Source organism: Lethenteron reissneri, chromosome 42 (genome assembly GCF_015708825.2).
Source record: "Lethenteron reissneri isolate LAM-NWPU_2019-01 chromosome 42, ASM1570882v1, whole genome shotgun sequence".
Lineage (NCBI taxonomy): Eukaryota > Metazoa > Chordata > Hyperoartia > Petromyzontiformes > Petromyzontidae > Lethenteron > Lethenteron reissneri.
The window spans coordinates 5,244,037-5,260,412 of record NC_083820.1 but is presented as its reverse complement, the minus strand read 5'-3'; the positions used below and the strand labels follow the sequence as shown (position 1 = coordinate 5,260,412).

The 16,376-nt window shown below is 45.3% G+C and overlaps 1 protein-coding gene across 1 annotated transcript in view; it reads left to right on the top strand.

Annotated features, from left to right (window-relative positions):
* Positions 1–13,173, top strand: part of LOC133352939 (protein argonaute-1) — a 37,275-nt gene extending 24,102 nt beyond the window's left edge. The window contains exons 14-19 of the mRNA XM_061568945.1: positions 1,098–1,188; positions 2,384–2,578; positions 3,349–3,483; positions 5,155–5,256; positions 5,988–6,187; positions 6,671–13,173. Of these exons, the coding sequence (XP_061424929.1) occupies positions 1,098–1,188; positions 2,384–2,578; positions 3,349–3,483; positions 5,155–5,256; positions 5,988–6,187; positions 6,671–6,779 (832 nt within the window). The 3' untranslated portion in view covers positions 6,780–13,173. The remainder of the gene's footprint in view (positions 1–1,097; positions 1,189–2,383; positions 2,579–3,348; positions 3,484–5,154; positions 5,257–5,987; positions 6,188–6,670) is intronic.
* The last annotated feature ends 3,203 nt before the right edge of the window (positions 13,174–16,376 follow it).

The following is a 16,376-nucleotide window of genomic DNA, read 5'->3' as shown; positions in this document are numbered from 1 at the left end:
CCGAGGCCGTCGGTTTGGGGCAGCGAGTTCACGACGCTTTGAGTCGTCGATGGGCGCCGATTTTGACGCTCGCGATGCACATTATCCGAGTCGTGCGTGTGAGAACGGATAGTTATTCTTTTCGTATTTGTTGTATGCGATTGGTTCGAGTGAACCTTGCAACCCACTGCAGGTGCTACGTTTTCCAAAGTGTTAAAAGGTAATGCCTTAAATTTTGATTTAAAGCTTTCGTGACTGCAAGGATTCATATTCTTGGTTCTTTCGGTAAGTCGCGTAGAAGGGAAATAATAAAATAATAAAAATATAAAACAAAAAATTCTCAAGACGTTTCGACTGCAACACAAGCAATCATCACCAGGTGTGAAATCCACAGCAAGAAAATTAGATTTTTGTTAATATTATTTTACTATTTCCCTTCTACGTGACTTTACCGAAAGAACCAAGAATAGGTAATGCCTTCTTGAATTTGATTGCGACCCACAAATGTGAGCCCACCAGTCTCCCACTGGTACTCATGTTATTCACCATGGGAGAATGATTTGCTGAGTCAACCCTGGACTAGATTTAGAACCCTCAGCCACAGTGCAATAATACACCCATAATCCTGAAATCCAATAAAAAAACTGTTTAATGAGGTGCTGAGAAAGGTGGCTGAGTGGCTCAGGGGTCAATCTGTGATTCAGCCACCCGCGATTAAACTTGTTGGTTGATAGTCTCAGCTGCAACTACACAATATTCAAATGTAAGCGTTTTAAATAAAATTTTTATTTAAATTCACGTTTTAACAATAAATGCACGTTTGTTACGCGATGAACATTTCTCTCTCACGGTATTTGGCAAAGTGGATTTTTTTCCATTTTTGATTTTCAAAAAGGTCACTGGGAGAGAGATCTTAACGGACCTTGCTGGTTGCACTGGTCATTCCGCAACGTGACGATGCAATACCCCGAGAGAATTTCGCCCAGACACTTATTTGTATCACGATTTGACGCAGCTAATTTGATGTCGAGTTCCGTTGTGACGAGACATGAAACTCGTTGTGACTCTTGTGTGCTGCTCTCACCGCTCGCGTGGTGTGCTTCCTCGTGTACTGGCAGGCCGGCCGTGTTCCACCAGCCCGTGATTTTCCTGGGCGCGGAGGTCACTCATCCTCCTGCCGGTGATGGGAAGAAGCCTTCCATCGCCGCCGTGAGCCCCTCGCCACGTCGTGTAGCACGATTTCACGGTTACATCACATTAGTTGCAGTTTAGCCAGCTTCTCAGGCTTGGCAAAGGCGATGGTCGAAGCCCCGGATGCGGTGGTGCACACCGCTAACCCAGCGCTGTGTTAACAGCGTTTATGAATCGCGCGGAATCTCTTATGTGCTGTGGCACTCTCAAACTCCCTGGGCTGTGGGGTGGCCAAGATGTGGCAGCACAGCAAGTGGGTTTGTGAATTTGTCAGTGCTGACGTCGGAGTGCTATCCCCTCCTGTGTGCGTCGGGTTTTCCTCTGGGTTATTGAATTTGCACACCCAACATGTGAAACACTGCTGAACAATCAAATGGTCAAACATTACGTTACAGGGCCATCCTAAACATGAGTCTTGAGACTCGGTGAATCTTTGGTTTTTATTGCTTTTGTATTTTCATCATATATGACCTGGCTCAGCTGTGAAGGTTTTAATCTAATTGACGAATCATGTCAAAGGCTCCTTTGCAAACAGCGTAACATTGACAAGGGCACCACGGGGTGACCAGCCCCACCCTCCCCACCCGGCCCCTCCCCACCCTCCCCTCCCCACCCAGCTCCTCCCTGCACGACGGACGGACACAATAATCCCCTGTGGGCTGGTGTAACCAGGAGGTTCCTACCAGTATCATCATTATCATTGTCATCTGGAGTTGGCCATTTGTGAAGATAATGTTCTACTGACATCGTCATTGAGTCATGGTCTATCCACTGCTATGTGAAGGTCTTCCTACACCATCGCCATTCCTTTACGTTCCTGTGAAGCCACGATCCAACGCACACCCTGCACATTAACCGATCTGATTTCTCCGTCTCCAGCGTTGGTCATCCTCTCAGGCTTGTTCTCTCCTTTGACTTCACGTGAAGTAAATGTCTCTTTAGCAGGGCATGCGGGAAAGTTCTCACCCCTTAACATGTCTATAGAAAACAGTTACTTGAAGGGATTTCTGAAGATTTTATGTTCCCCTGCTAACACACAGGGTAATGCGCTGCTCTGTAGCTTTTGCAGTGGACACTTGGGCTCATGGGATGAAGACAATATTACATATGTACATACAACTGACCGGAAGGGAACGTGTATTTATGTATGTTGAACTTTGTTGAACTTCTTTCGCACCGTACATAGCCAACCGTTCTAATCATGTTTGCGAAGGTTGTGGGCAGCATGGACGCCCACCCGAGCCGCTACTGCGCCACGGTGCGCGTTCAGCACCACCGGCAGGAGATCATCCAGGACCTGGGCACCATGGTGCGTGAGCTGCTCATCCAGTTCTACAAGTCGACGCGCTTCAAGCCGACGCGCATCATCTTCTACCGCGACGGCGTCTCCGAGGGCCAGTTCCAGCAGGTGCAAGCGGACACGCCCCCACCGCCCTTGTGCACGCTCCCGGCGAACTCGCTCTCCCTGCCGGCCAACCTGCCCGTCCGCCCGCCCTCCCATGTGCTGCCAGTTCGGCCACACTCACTCTGTGCCGTCAGCTCACTTACCCACCCCTCTGCCTGCGGCCCACGGTGGCGAGATGTTAACTCCCTCTCGTGGTATACAGGAGGTTGTGGGTTTGATCCCAACCCTGACACCTCTGTATATGGAGTTTGTGTGTTCTCACCCTGGTCGCGTGGATTTTTCTCCGGGTCCTCTGGTTTTTCCATCCACATTTAGAAACGTGCATTGAGAATATTTGGCTGCTATAAATTTACATGTGATAAGCCACTTTGTTTGGCTATCATTTGTGGCCAGGTCGCTTCTGAAAAAGAGCTATATAGCTCAGTGGGCCTTACTTGGTAAAATAAAAAAGTGTTTAGTTTCATTCGTTTATCTCTATGAAGGAAATGTGCCCACTCATCTCTGTGGCACCATTTAGTTCGTCTGTTAGTTCATCTCTGAACCGCCGCGACCACCACCACCTCACTCGCATGCCCTTGTGCCGCCAGTTCTCTCGCACTATGCGCCATGAACTCACTCAAGCCCTTCTGTGTCATCATCTCCTCCTCACTCTTCCTTGTCCCACCACCGTGCTTATTCGTTGTGTGCCACCATCCAACTCCATGTGCCACGATACGTGTGACTTGAGCCTCATTTGCTGTGTTACCCCTGTGCTGTCCCACCTGTGCATGCAGGTGCTGTTCCATGAGCTGCTGGCGATCCGCGATGCTTGCATCAAGCTGGAGAAGGACTACCAGCCCGGCATCACCTACGTCGCTGTACAGAAGCGACACCACACGCGGCTCTTCTGCGCCGACCGAAACGAGCGGGTACGCGATTGTCGACGTCATGGTTAGCGAGTCTTCCCTTCTTCAAGGAAGGAAGACACGATGCAGAGGTGACCGGGGTGGCTCAAGAACATCGAATCCATAGGGCAGTGGTTCCCAACCTGTGATTCGTGAACCAGTGGTGGTATGCAGGGCTGTGGGAAGTTGTCCGAAGAAATGTTGCAGATATATTTTACACAACAATAGTTTTGACCGCATGGTGGTCAACGCAGGTCCACAAAGGTTTGTAACCACTGCACTTGGGCAGTTGTCATTGGCAATGAACACTGGCATTCATCACCGGCAGTGGTCAAATCTGGACGAATCAAATCTCTGCTCCCCCTAGAAAGAAACTGGGATAGCAACTACCAATCGGATCGCAGATAAGGTTGCTTGACTGCCTAAGTTTTTCGTGCTTTGTAGATCCATAACTGTTCAATCTTGACTTAAAGCTTTCGTGACTGCAGGAATTCATATTCTTTGGGTCTTTCGGGAAAGTTGCGTAGATAGAAAAAAGAATAAAATATAAATGAAAATAAAGTGAATGAAAACCTTTAAAATAGCCTGCCTCAGCAGCTTTCCCCCTCTTTTTTAAATCCTTTATATTAAGTTCGCGTGCTTGCGTGCTTGCTTGCTTGCTTAGGACCGTGCAAATCTTTCGGTCGTTTTTTAACCCACTTCCCGTGATCCAATCGAGCTGACATTTTCCACACAGACTCGTTGTGCCAGACAATTATTGTTCGTGAAAAAAAATTCCCAAAATTTTACACTTTTTAGGCAAAAAAAAATTATTTTACATATATTCAAATAGAACTAATTCATGGCTTTGGCTGAACGTCAGAGTGTAAGAGCCATGAGCGTCTCCCCTCCACAGGCCGTGGCGGAGTAGCGCAGTTGGTAGCGCCCTCGCTTCCCATGCCAAAGGTCGCGGGATCGATCCCCGCGTCCTCCACAGGCGAATATATTTTTAAATCCTTTATATTAAGTTCGCTGCCAAGCATATAAAGGATTTATAGTGAAAAACTTTGTTTTTACGGGTTATACTTGTTTTTTTCTCCTGATGACGATTGCTTGTGTTGCGATCGAAACGTCGTGATATTTTTATTATTTTTCATTAACTTTCTTTTATTTTTTTATTGTTTTTATTTTTTCTTTCTACGTGACTTTACCGAAAGACCCAAAGAATACCATAACTGTTCATCAAATGCATTTTTCAGCGAACTGTTTTCATTGGTTAGGCAACGTTCCGGCACACTTGTCATCGCTGTACCACGTTGCCATAATTCCTCATCGTAATTGTGTTACCGGCGATGACTGTCAGTGAGAATTACCTTAAAATGCCCAAAGTGTGGCATGGCCTTTAGATGTCAGGGCAGCTCAGTTGATATTCTAGTTTTACATTTGCGCAGAAACTTGTGGTTTAAGTGGATTTTCAAGTGTAGTTACAGTCAAACATGTTAAAGTTTGACTCATAGGGAGAGAGGCATTCTGATTATGGGTGATATGCATTACACAAAGCACAGTGTGGCGTAAAATATAACTTTTCACACTGGTGTGTAAACGCACATTATTGTGGCATGGTTTTACATGAATTCATATTTCAAGATATTGTTGTTTCGTCTGCATTGTCTTGTATTTCCTGCATTTGGCGTGCTACAATATTCCTCCCCCCAGATCGGGAAGAGCGGTAACATTCCGGCAGGAACGACGGTCGACACGAAAATCACGCACCCCAGCGAGTTTGACTTCTACCTGTGCAGCCACGCGGGGATCCAGGTGAGTGGCGCCCACTGCCTGAACTGCTCTAGCGAGCGGCCGATTGTTTGAGGTGAACCCTATTGAGTGACGCTTGTATTGTCACCCTGAGAATGATCTGCATTTTCAGAGCTATGATTATAATCGCACCTCCAATTAGCACGGTTGGCGACATACAGCGTGAAAGAAGTTCAACATACATACTTGTGGACTCGTGTGTTGATGGCGATGTCTCGCCTTCAATCCCTCAACTTGGTGGTCAAAAACCTAGCACACTCGTCAAAAACACTGCCTTAAAAGAAAATAATATATATAATCGGTGACGTTTCAGGCAATGGCCCTTCATAGCACATGCTAACTGCTACTACTGCTCCCCAAAGACAAAGATCCCCCGTCTAACCTTAACAGATGTGTGCGCCAAGTGCTGTTAGCAAGAACTTATAAAGGCCGGCACAACACGAGAGGGTGGGTAGCCAGCACCATGCCGGGCCGCCTTTGTCTGCCTAGTGATGTTTACGCACCACACCAGTTTCTCATGTAAGACTGAGTTGACCTAGGGGAGGCCCAGGACCAGTCCAATGTTTGTCACTTGTGTTGGCGGTGAGTGGGCATCGAAATCTGGTTTCCGGGTCCGTAGCACAGTGCACTAACCGCTATGCTCCTGCTATGCACACACCCGCTAATATACGCACCGACTTCCTCGCACACACACCGACTAACTCGCACACTCGCGCACTGCCTCGCCTCCACAGGGCACAAGCCGCCCCTCCCACTACCACGTGCTGTGGGACGACAACCGCTTCTCTGCGGACGAGCTGCAGGTGCTCACCTACCAGCTGTGCCACACGTACGTGCGCTGCACGCGCTCCGTCTCCATCCCCGCGCCCGCCTACTACGCCCGCCTCGTCGCCTTCCGCGCGCGATACCACCTGGTGGACAAGGAGCATGACAGGTGGGTGGTGGAGGGCCGAGCGGCCTCGTCGAGGTCACTCAGCTCCTGTGTATGTGTGTGCGTGCATCCCATATTGGTAAAAGGTTTATGAGTCTTTGTGTATGTGTATATAATTTCACAAAGCCTCCAAAGTTAAGTCGGGAATCTTTATGTCTCTCTGTGTCTTTGACTCTTCAATCTCAGCATAGTGATGATTGAAAGGTCGTAGTAAATTGACAGCTGCTTGGTTGAACCTTATAGGAGTATAAATACTTGGGAATAGCACAACTTGAATTACTGTTACAAAGCCGAATGTGTCTGTGAATAAAGTAATTGTAAATCAACCAGCAAATTACACATCACAGTTTAGCAGCATACACTGTGGCTGCCACGCAACAACGGCACGTAACGCCGTACCCACACTCCCTCGCTGGCCACCCCTGCCCTTCTTGTGCGGAGTGAATCGTGAGAAACTCCCTCGTCCTTTTTGTCCCCCCCACGCAGCGCTGAGGGGAGCCACGTGTCCGGCGCGAGCAACGGGCGTGACGCGCAGGCGCTGGCCAAGGCTGTGCAGGTTCACGTGGACACTCTGAGGACCATGTACTTCGCCTGAAGGCCGGCGGGGCGGGGCGGAGCGCCCGGAGCGAGCCGGGCCCCCGCCACCCGCAAGTATCGCTCGCTCGCCACCGACGCCCCCAGCACTCGCGCCAGCGGTGGCCGGCACCCTCAACCTCTCATCCGTCCGCCCATTAGCCCGTTCGCTCGTTCGCTCGGTGGCACGTTCCCTCCCGGAGGTCGTGTCCCGCAGTGTGGTGGGAGGGGGGGGCGGTGGTCTGAGCACGAGTGCCAACCCGCTCGCCTCCTGTGCTCGCCCCGACGTGCGCCATTTACTTGGGGAATTACTCGGCGCTTTCTCATGGATGAGCGGCAGGGGGCGGGTTGAGGGGCGGGGAGGGTGTGTAGTGGCAGCAAACAATTCTCACTATGGAGACCGTGCGCACTCACCCCCCGAGAATCGCCGCATACGAAATGCAAGATCTTTTTATTGCGTTAATCGACGATTGCAAAGTTTGTGTGACATTGATTATAAACTAACAGCGGCAATGGTGTTACATTTGCAGAACTGTATCCATTGAAGTTTTTTGGACGAATTGTTTGATGTCAAGCATGGCTTAATACTGTTTAAGAATCTGAAATTAGAATAGCAATGTAACATTTATTTTTGATGTTCAAAAAAAACCTAAACAGAATTTTTTAAAATGTCATCTCTATAGTGAGGATTGATTTAAAATTTGTTTTTATTGTTCCACAAATTTCCACCCGGTTATTATTCTTTTTTTCTTCCCATTGCCATTCGTTGTGGCCACTGACTGATAAAAAAAATCTGATTCTTCTAAGAGAGAGCGATTTGCTTCCCCGTTCCACAAGCATCGGTTAATCGATAAGCGGAACGATAATGTAGTCATGCCTTGTTTTTACACCAGTGCTTCTCTGTCTCTCGGCAGAGAGTGTTTGTGAAGACCGGTTACCCTGCGGTTAGATTGGCTTCTGCCAACCAATGGGGCAGCTCGCATGGAATCCATTATCGCGAACCGGAGAGTTGTATAGAACCGCAGCTTGGTTTAGATTCCTACCTGAACCAGGCTGCGGTCTTTTGGGCCAACAAACATCATGGGGAAAATACGGATATAAAGCAATCTTCATTGGTCCAGGTTAACGGATCATTTGCTGGTGAAACCAGGTGTAGAGATGGCAATGCTTCGTGTATGTGTGTTGAAATTCTTTCGCATCGTACATAGCCAATCGTGCTAATCGGAGGTGCCGGGAAGGACAATAAGCGAAACATAAAAGAAATGAGTTTTCAATTTAGATTTAAAGGGCGTCGCTCCAGTGGCTTCCGAATATCGGAAGAAAGAACGTTCCAGACGACCGCAGAAGCGCATCTGAAAGCTTGCGATGCGGTGACTGTCTTTGTTCGATGGTTAGCCAAAATCCGCTGCTACGAGGATGACCGCGGTTTTTCGTGATGGTTATGCTCCTTGACAAGCATATAGGTACCTCCTGGTATTTGTCAACAGTGGGGCATCGATTGGTCGGAAGATTGTGAGCAGCGGGGTCTGTGTGGTCGGTGTTGCACTTAGTTTAATGCATGTTCCAGCTGGCCGAGGCTCATGTTTGGAGGCACTGGGGGGGGGGCATTTGCGATTCGTTCATAACGGGCGTGATTGGCAATGGGACTTTAGGGACTGTGGCCAAATCCAGAGTTTTCCGTGAATTTGTTTTAGATGGGAAAAAAATCAACAAAAAATGCAAACACAAAAACGAGTAACAAAGTAGTTTGTACAATGTTATTTAGTGTTAGGGATATTTAAACAAAAATGGCTTGGTCATAGCTGTTAAAGGTGCTGAAACTAAGGAAATCGAGGGTAGTGTAATTGAACAAAGTACTTTTCCTTCCCAATGAAAACACTTTTATTGTAAGATATATAACTTTTAAATGACACGAATGCTGTAAGTCTACAGGCACGTTTTAGTAATGTTGAGTCATTGAACGAGGTACTAGTTTTGTATTGAATGGTCTTTTTTATCGGTGTTTGTAATGTGAACGAGTAGCTTGGTGGGGTTTCCATGTCACTACAGTTCAACGCTCAGAATAACAGGTGCCCAACATTACCTATCATTAAATAGAGCACTTGTACACTTCAGTTTTATGAATATTCACCGACACATTTTTTTCTGCCTCTTAAAAGAAAAAAAACTGTAGGAAAAATATATAGGTGATGAGGTTTTTTAAATCAGTGGGCTACTTTTTCTTGAGAAGGCATCATTCTGCTTGGGAACAGATTTGTCGCTCTTGCGTACAGGTTTTTGTATTTTAATACGCCGCCAGGTTTATCATGAGCTACTAGAATGTACAGCACTAAAGTTGTTGCAGCATCTACGTACGCCGTGAACACGTGGTTTTGCCATTGTGGAGCGAAATCCGCACCACGGTCCATGTCAAATTACTGCCGGACACACACGGCTGTGATGTGGGTGCACATTAACGACTGGGCATTATTCTGGGGAAATTGTATTTCATTTTTTTCTTTCTTTCTAAATTTGACCCCACTTTAAAATGTACAAAATCCCAAAAATTTGCTCCCAACAAATCTGATGTTTTATTACTAAACATGAAAGTGGAAGACAAGCCGAATGCTATGCACTTAAAACAAACCCTGGAACACGACACCATGCTTGTCTGAAAGCCAGCTCGTAAAAGTAATGTTCGTTGATAACATTTCGAACTGAAAATGAGCTGGGATTGTACTTTGACGAGATCAAGGCTCCAGGCTGAGCGCACTGTTTTCCTAAAAACGGTCGCAATATGAGAGTCCTTATGAGCCTCATCGTAAGAATCCTTCACGATGACGCTCATCGTAAGATCGTCATCGCCGCGTGTAGCCTCTCGCGCGTTTATGCCGGTGTCTGGGTGCATCCGTCGCGGGCTTCTCATCCTGGGGAGCTCTTTCACACGTGACTGATGACAGCGCTCGTTAAAATTTGCATGCTGGGTCTTAAAATGGCAAACCGCAAGAAGAACGAGCAGATTAACGTGCTCGTAATCGGTTTTTTTAAATCAGATTTTTGCTATGGCCTCAAACTGGTAAACATTTAAATTGGACGATGGGCATCTTGCTCGGTGTGAGGAAAGAAAGTGTGTCGAGTCACGTCTGGGTTCATTCATGTCTGGATGGTTTTCAGAAAGCAGAGGGGTATGCTGTTGCGTCGGAGTGACTGTGTCGGGGAGTGGTGCGTTTTGGCGGCTCGCGTCTCCACGTGGCTGTATGCTCGAGCCTTGAGTCCTGTGTGTGCACGTGCGTTTACAACCGCATTGCCTAGTCCCGGTCAGGTTCGTTGGAAGCATAAACTGGCTGCGACTGGGGCCCAGGTCGACGGCAGTTGAATAAAAATGTAAAGGGAGAAACGCTGAGTAATATTTTATCTCATCAAATGTTAACATAGTGCTTAACCGGCATCGCTGAGATCTGGACTTCAATTTTGGGAAATCATCTATGAATAAATTAGGTGATTAATTGCAACAAGTTTATTGTTTCGGCCTGGTCACAATGATAGCACAAACTCAGATGAGTTTTTTGTTGTTGCTTAATTTGGCCGAATACAGATTTTCACATTTGGTTTGATTAACATGTGATAAGCACTCTTTCCAAGGCATGTACATAGTTGTGCCCCTAAATGTTGTTGAAGAGGCCCACTGTAGTGACTTCAGAATTAGTTACGTGATGTCATCTTCCGAGGCTGCTCTTTAACATGGCGCTGCACTGTTAGCCCCGCGGGTATTCCCGATGAAAATCATCTTCGCGTAATCGGGTGAGCTCTTTAATTACAAGATAAATCAGTCGCACATTACACCACACATCCAGTTGGTTGCACTTGTACAAGTCTTTGTCGCACCTTTTAAGAGGAGGCAAACGTTTGGTGAGGTTCGGGGTATCCTATCAACAATCTGTGTACACAATCACCGCCATCAGGAGTATTGAGGAAAGATGTGAACATGGCACTTTATTGAAGGATGCAATTTACAATATTTACACTCTGAAACATACTCTTTACATCTGGGATGAAATGGAAATGGAACAACTGGTGTTGCATAACTAAATCGACAGTGCTCATGTCAGAGTTTTTATTCCTGTATAACCCAGAGCCGGTTAGCACTGTCATGGCACCATTTGCCAAATAATTTGTGATTTCCAATTGAAAGTGAACAGCCAATTGAATTCTCAGAAATGCACTCGTATTCTCTTTTAAACCTACCGTTCCTAAGTACTGCCAGCTTTGGCAAAGTCCGATTTTTTTTTTAAATAACCACAATAATGCTTGTTTTATTTCCCCAAACGTCAATGCACTTATTCTATGTTACCACAAGCACGCAAAGGTGGAAGTTTGCTTCAGAATAATACAAATGCTCACCATTTGTTGTGAGTTTCTTCTCAAGGAGCTGCCCACAAAGGCGTTTTGGCTACTCTTGTTATGCACTTAAGTTGTCAGGAAATGTGTTCAATCTTTGTCTGTTACAGGTAGAGGATAATTCATTAAAAAAAAATGCTCTCATTAATAACAAGTGTCACTGAGTTACATGTCTCGTTTCCAGGAGGTTACTACATTGGGTTGTTTGAGAAATTTAATTTTAACATAAATTTATTTGAATTGAACCTTGACATTTGACGTGTTTAAATGTGTATGTTATTGATATGAAATTTCACAATTCCACTGGGAACGTCTGCCATGAAATATTGTACACTTAAAAACAAAACAAGGGCAAGGGTCACAGTGGTGCAGTGGATATGGCTGTTTTTGCCCCCCCTGTTGGAGGGTCTGTAGTGATCCATGGGTGGGCTCGACACAGGATGCATGCAACAATTTACCCGCAACAAGTGACTCTATGAACTGTCGCCAATATTCCGAGGTCAGGATTTGATCAAATAATCTGTGCTTGTGTCGCGTTTTCACCCTCGTTAGTATTTTCTCAATTGCACATTTGGGTCCGCACCATGAAGCCTGAACATAACATCAGAAAAAAAATTGCATTCATTGCAAATCATCTGTTCTGCCAATCACGGGTTCGGTGCATGTATCATGAGTGTAAGAAAATGTTTTAATCGATGCATCATTATATTCCTACTGCACTGGGGTTCTTGATGGCTAGGGTTATGGTTAGGGGCCCTGCAACAACTACCATTAACCCTTCACCCCCCCCCCCCCCCACTCACAACCATTCGAGACCTGTCCCAGGGAACCAACAAACCAACTGGATTTAATGCCTTACCATGGAACTGCTCCTGAGGGCCGTATCGTAAGAGTCCTGTACTGGAACGCACTTGGCCAACGGTCGGTCACGTTTACATGTTTTCGCTCGTGCCATTCCCCCAGCTGGCGGCGGGCATGTTTGCGTCGAGGTGGTAAATCTGTGAGCTCTGAACGGAACGGCCGTGGAGTGGCGTGGAATGACTCGGGCCCGTCTGCATGGTCATTCGTTCACACATGCCTTTTTGCTAACTCTGCAATAGCTTATCACGGATGGGTGTCCCCTTCCTTGGCTTAGGCCTGCGTGGGGCAGTACCCATTGAGACCTTCCCAGGGCAGGATGGGGTCACTCCTGAGCCAGTAGGGGAAATTCCGCTTTCCCATAGCGGCCTCGAGGCATGTAACGATTTTACCTTTGTGGTTAGACGAATTGTCAGGATATGGAGTCGCGATTTAAATTTAACATGATGTTAACAACACCTCCAGTGGCTGTGCAGGGTTCAAGTGAAAACCCAGTTGCATACAACTTGTACAAATAAAAGAAAGTGGTTTGTGTTTACACGCACGATTCAATGCATACATTGCGAGCTTAAGAATCTTATTTAAATCGATGAATTGATGCGTCGTTAACGTGCCTGGCAGCCATCGTTATCTCAGCAGGACTGCGACTGTAAAACTTCTTATCTCAATTACAGTGTCAGGAGTTGGTACGTTGTTTTTAACCAAACCTGGTTTAATGATGAACATGATGGTGATGGAGCGCAGTCGACCATGAATGGGATCCAGACTTATTTTCTCAGTTACAGTACTGGAAGCCTTCCTGCGCAATGAACCACGTTAAATGCGAACTTAATGAGATCTATTAAAATTTATATATATTTTACAAATACTTTAATAAGGCATGATACTTTTATAGAAGCACCCGGTATGACATGACATGGGCAGATGTACAAGTGTGTATATCAGCTCTTGACATTCTAATTGTCTCCTTATTAAAAATACTTTTTCTTGAATTATGATTAAAATATTCAAAAGGAATTTTTTTTATAATGACCATTATAATTATATAACACTCTTCGGTAGTATTATCTGCAGTTGTTCTAGTGATTGAGAATTTGTTAAATGAACAATGTATTCAATTGTATACAATAATACTTTTAAACAAACATGCAGGTAGTCATACTCTTAGTTTTTTCGGTAATGTCACGTAGGTAAAAAATGAAATGAAAATTAATAAAAATAAAATTATAAAAATCACGACGTTTCTGAGGCAACACAAGTCTCCGTCATCAGGTGACGGAGAATTGTGTTGCCTCCGAAACGTCGTGATTTTTATTATTTTATTTTTATAAATTGTCATTTCATTTTTTACCTACGTGACTTTACCGAAAAAACTAAGAGTATGAATTCTTGCAGTCACGAAAGCTTCAAATCTAGAAACATGCAAGTCTTCATTTTAAGTCATTAATTACACTAAACTGAATCGGGGGGGGGGGGGTGTCGGGGGGAAATATCCTTTACAGAAAATGTTAAATGACATTTTGGCAACGTCCAGCAAAAGCAAATGAGTCTAGCTTGGTTTTGTAGAGCGACAAAGTAGTTGTGATGTTTACACGAATGGTGCTCGTTTAAAGTGTAACATTTGAAGAGGGATGTGAATTGAACGTGGTGTTTGTTGCTATTGCAGTCAAGTGTTGAGCCCCGCGCGTCATTGATCCTGGAGTTGTCGCAGAGCTTCAGTGATTTACTGAGTGCAGTTGTAAGACAAAGTCCAACTGCATTGACTGAAAACACAAGAAGAGGTTTTACCCTTTCTGACAATAAAACCGGTGTTAAGATGGTCAAACACCAAATAGAAACCTTTCGCAAAGGAATCAAGTCTGCATTAACGACACGTGCTTGTGGTGAACATGTAAACAAACATGCTCTGATAATATATGCACTGTCTTTGAAACTGATTGGCCTACCCCAGAGGGGACAGCCTTTTGTCTCACCAGTGTCAGACCAGAGCACGCTTAAAGGTGAACAGCACAAAGACAATGGTTAATGCAGACTTGATTCCTTGCCAAAAATATCGATTTGCTGTTTGAACGTCTTAACAGATTTTTATTTAAAGCTTTCGTGACTGCAGGGATTCATATCTATTATTTCCCTTCTACGTGACTTTACCGAAAGAACCAAGAATATTAATATCTTAACACATGTTTTATTGCTAGAAAGGCTAAAACCTATTCTTATTTTTTCATGCAGTATTTTGATACTGGCAAAAAAGGTCCCATTTCGATTTGACTGAGTCCGCTTGGATTGTTGCTGTAGTCAACAGTACGTAATAATTTAAATGTATAGAGCGCCCTTAAATGATCATTTTCAGGGCACTAAGCATGGCAAGGAGGAAAATAGTTAACAACCAAGTAAAGGAGAAGTGAGAGTCGGTTGAAAATAACTAAAGTGAGAAAGTAAGTTTAAACAGATAATTTTTTGTTGAGATTTAAAGATTTTTGTAGGGTTCGTGGTGAAAGCAGCATGTAAAAACCACCAGCGCTGCCAATGTGATCTCAGTTTAAGTGACCCTTATTTAATACGTTAGTCCTCATCCCGTCTAATGTCGAGCCATCGTCTTATCAACACAGAACCCTGCGTCTAATTTGATGCACAACTCTTGTCTTAACATGGAACCCTCTTCTCATATGATACGAACGCCAAGTTTCACGATAACCAACCCCTGTTTCTTACAATGTATCAGCTCAATCGTGTAATATAGAACCCCGATCCAATCGGATAGAGATTCCCTGTCTTGCCTGAAAGGGAAACATCTTCATCAATGGATACGGAACCCTCGTCTCATCCAAAGCAAACTCTCAACTAACACAGAACTAGTAACGACCCATTCAATACACAATCCCTATCTCATTCGATACATAACCTTTATATCACGAGTTTGGCTCTTAGGTTGCTTGGTAGGCTAATTAGAATCAACTACATGATCATTAAATATTATAGGCAGCCAAACCCTGAAATGCGTATCTAAAATATGTAAATTCTACCACTCAATAATTCGACATTGACAACAAAACGACTGAAGGCAAATATGCCTCAGTCTTTAGCTGTAGCCGTAATTTATATTCTGAAACCGTTTTGTTATTAAGTGTGCCGAATGTGCTTCTCGTTCTTGGAGGCATAAGTGGTGGTTTAAAGGAGTAGTTGCTGTGTGTTGAGTTCTTTTTTGAGACCGACGCTTTTATGTGAAGGGTTCAGCTGCAGCTTTGGATGGGTTTGCAGCACCAAGGGCATTTCACTCCCACGTCTCAGGTCCAACCGGTTTGGACTCACGAATAGTGTCACGTTATTTGGATCGCAGTTCAATTCAAGAATTACTATTCGTTTTCTGTCTCGTCTTCGTAGTCTCCTGTATTGTGTATCGCTTGATCGGTCTTATTTGTACAGCTTTGTTTGCACCATGAACCTAAATGAATTGATTCTGCTCAACAAATAACACTTTACCTAGGACAAGCTCAGTATCAAGGCTCGTTTTCAGAAGGGTCCAGGGTCTGTCAATGAGATGTTTGGCAAATCTTCTTGGTTCTTTCGGTAAGTCACGTAGAAGGGAAGTAATAAAATAATAAAAATAAAACATAATAAAACAATTCTCACGACGTTTCGGCCACAACGCAAGCAGCCGTCCTCAGGTGAAAACCAGGTCCGTCGAGGCGACAGAGTCTGAATGAAACAGCACACGAGCTTGAAGCATATATATATAAGCTGGGCGCACTTTTATTTAAGTATTGAAATTTAGCGTGGAAGGAAACGGGGGTGCCCGCAAATGAAATAAACCCTCTCATACGATGGGATAACACTCAGATTTGTCAGTGACATTCTTACTCTACTGCCCCCCCCCAACCCCCACCACTACAGGCACCGTGTCACTATCACTGCACGTGGGTCTCACGCACGAAATCATGGCGCGATCCACAAACCCCCCTCTGAAGTTGCTGGATCACAGCGACACGTCAACGCCGTTACTTGGCGAGAGAGATTGCGCGCACGTAAACCTCTCTCACAGCTTCACGAAATGCCGGCTCTCTTGGCTCCCCTTTGTTGAGACGCGCGTTTCTGCGTATCCGTGGTTTGGGTCAAACGTTAACACTGAGCGAGGCGGCAGTGTGTGTGCACGCAATTACTGTTGTTTCGGCCTCGTAGACTGTTAATCATTTTTACGCATCTTAAATCATTCGTCGTTATTGTTGTTATTCGGTCAGAAGTGCTATTTTAGATGTTGCACTTTTATCAGTGACTTGGCGGGGGGCGGGGTGGGGGGGCACAGCGTTTGTCTTGTTCCTCTAGCCCCCGTCGGAGGCGACGTTTTTTTTGCGTAAGCGTTCGCAGTGTCGTTCATGGATGAGCTCGG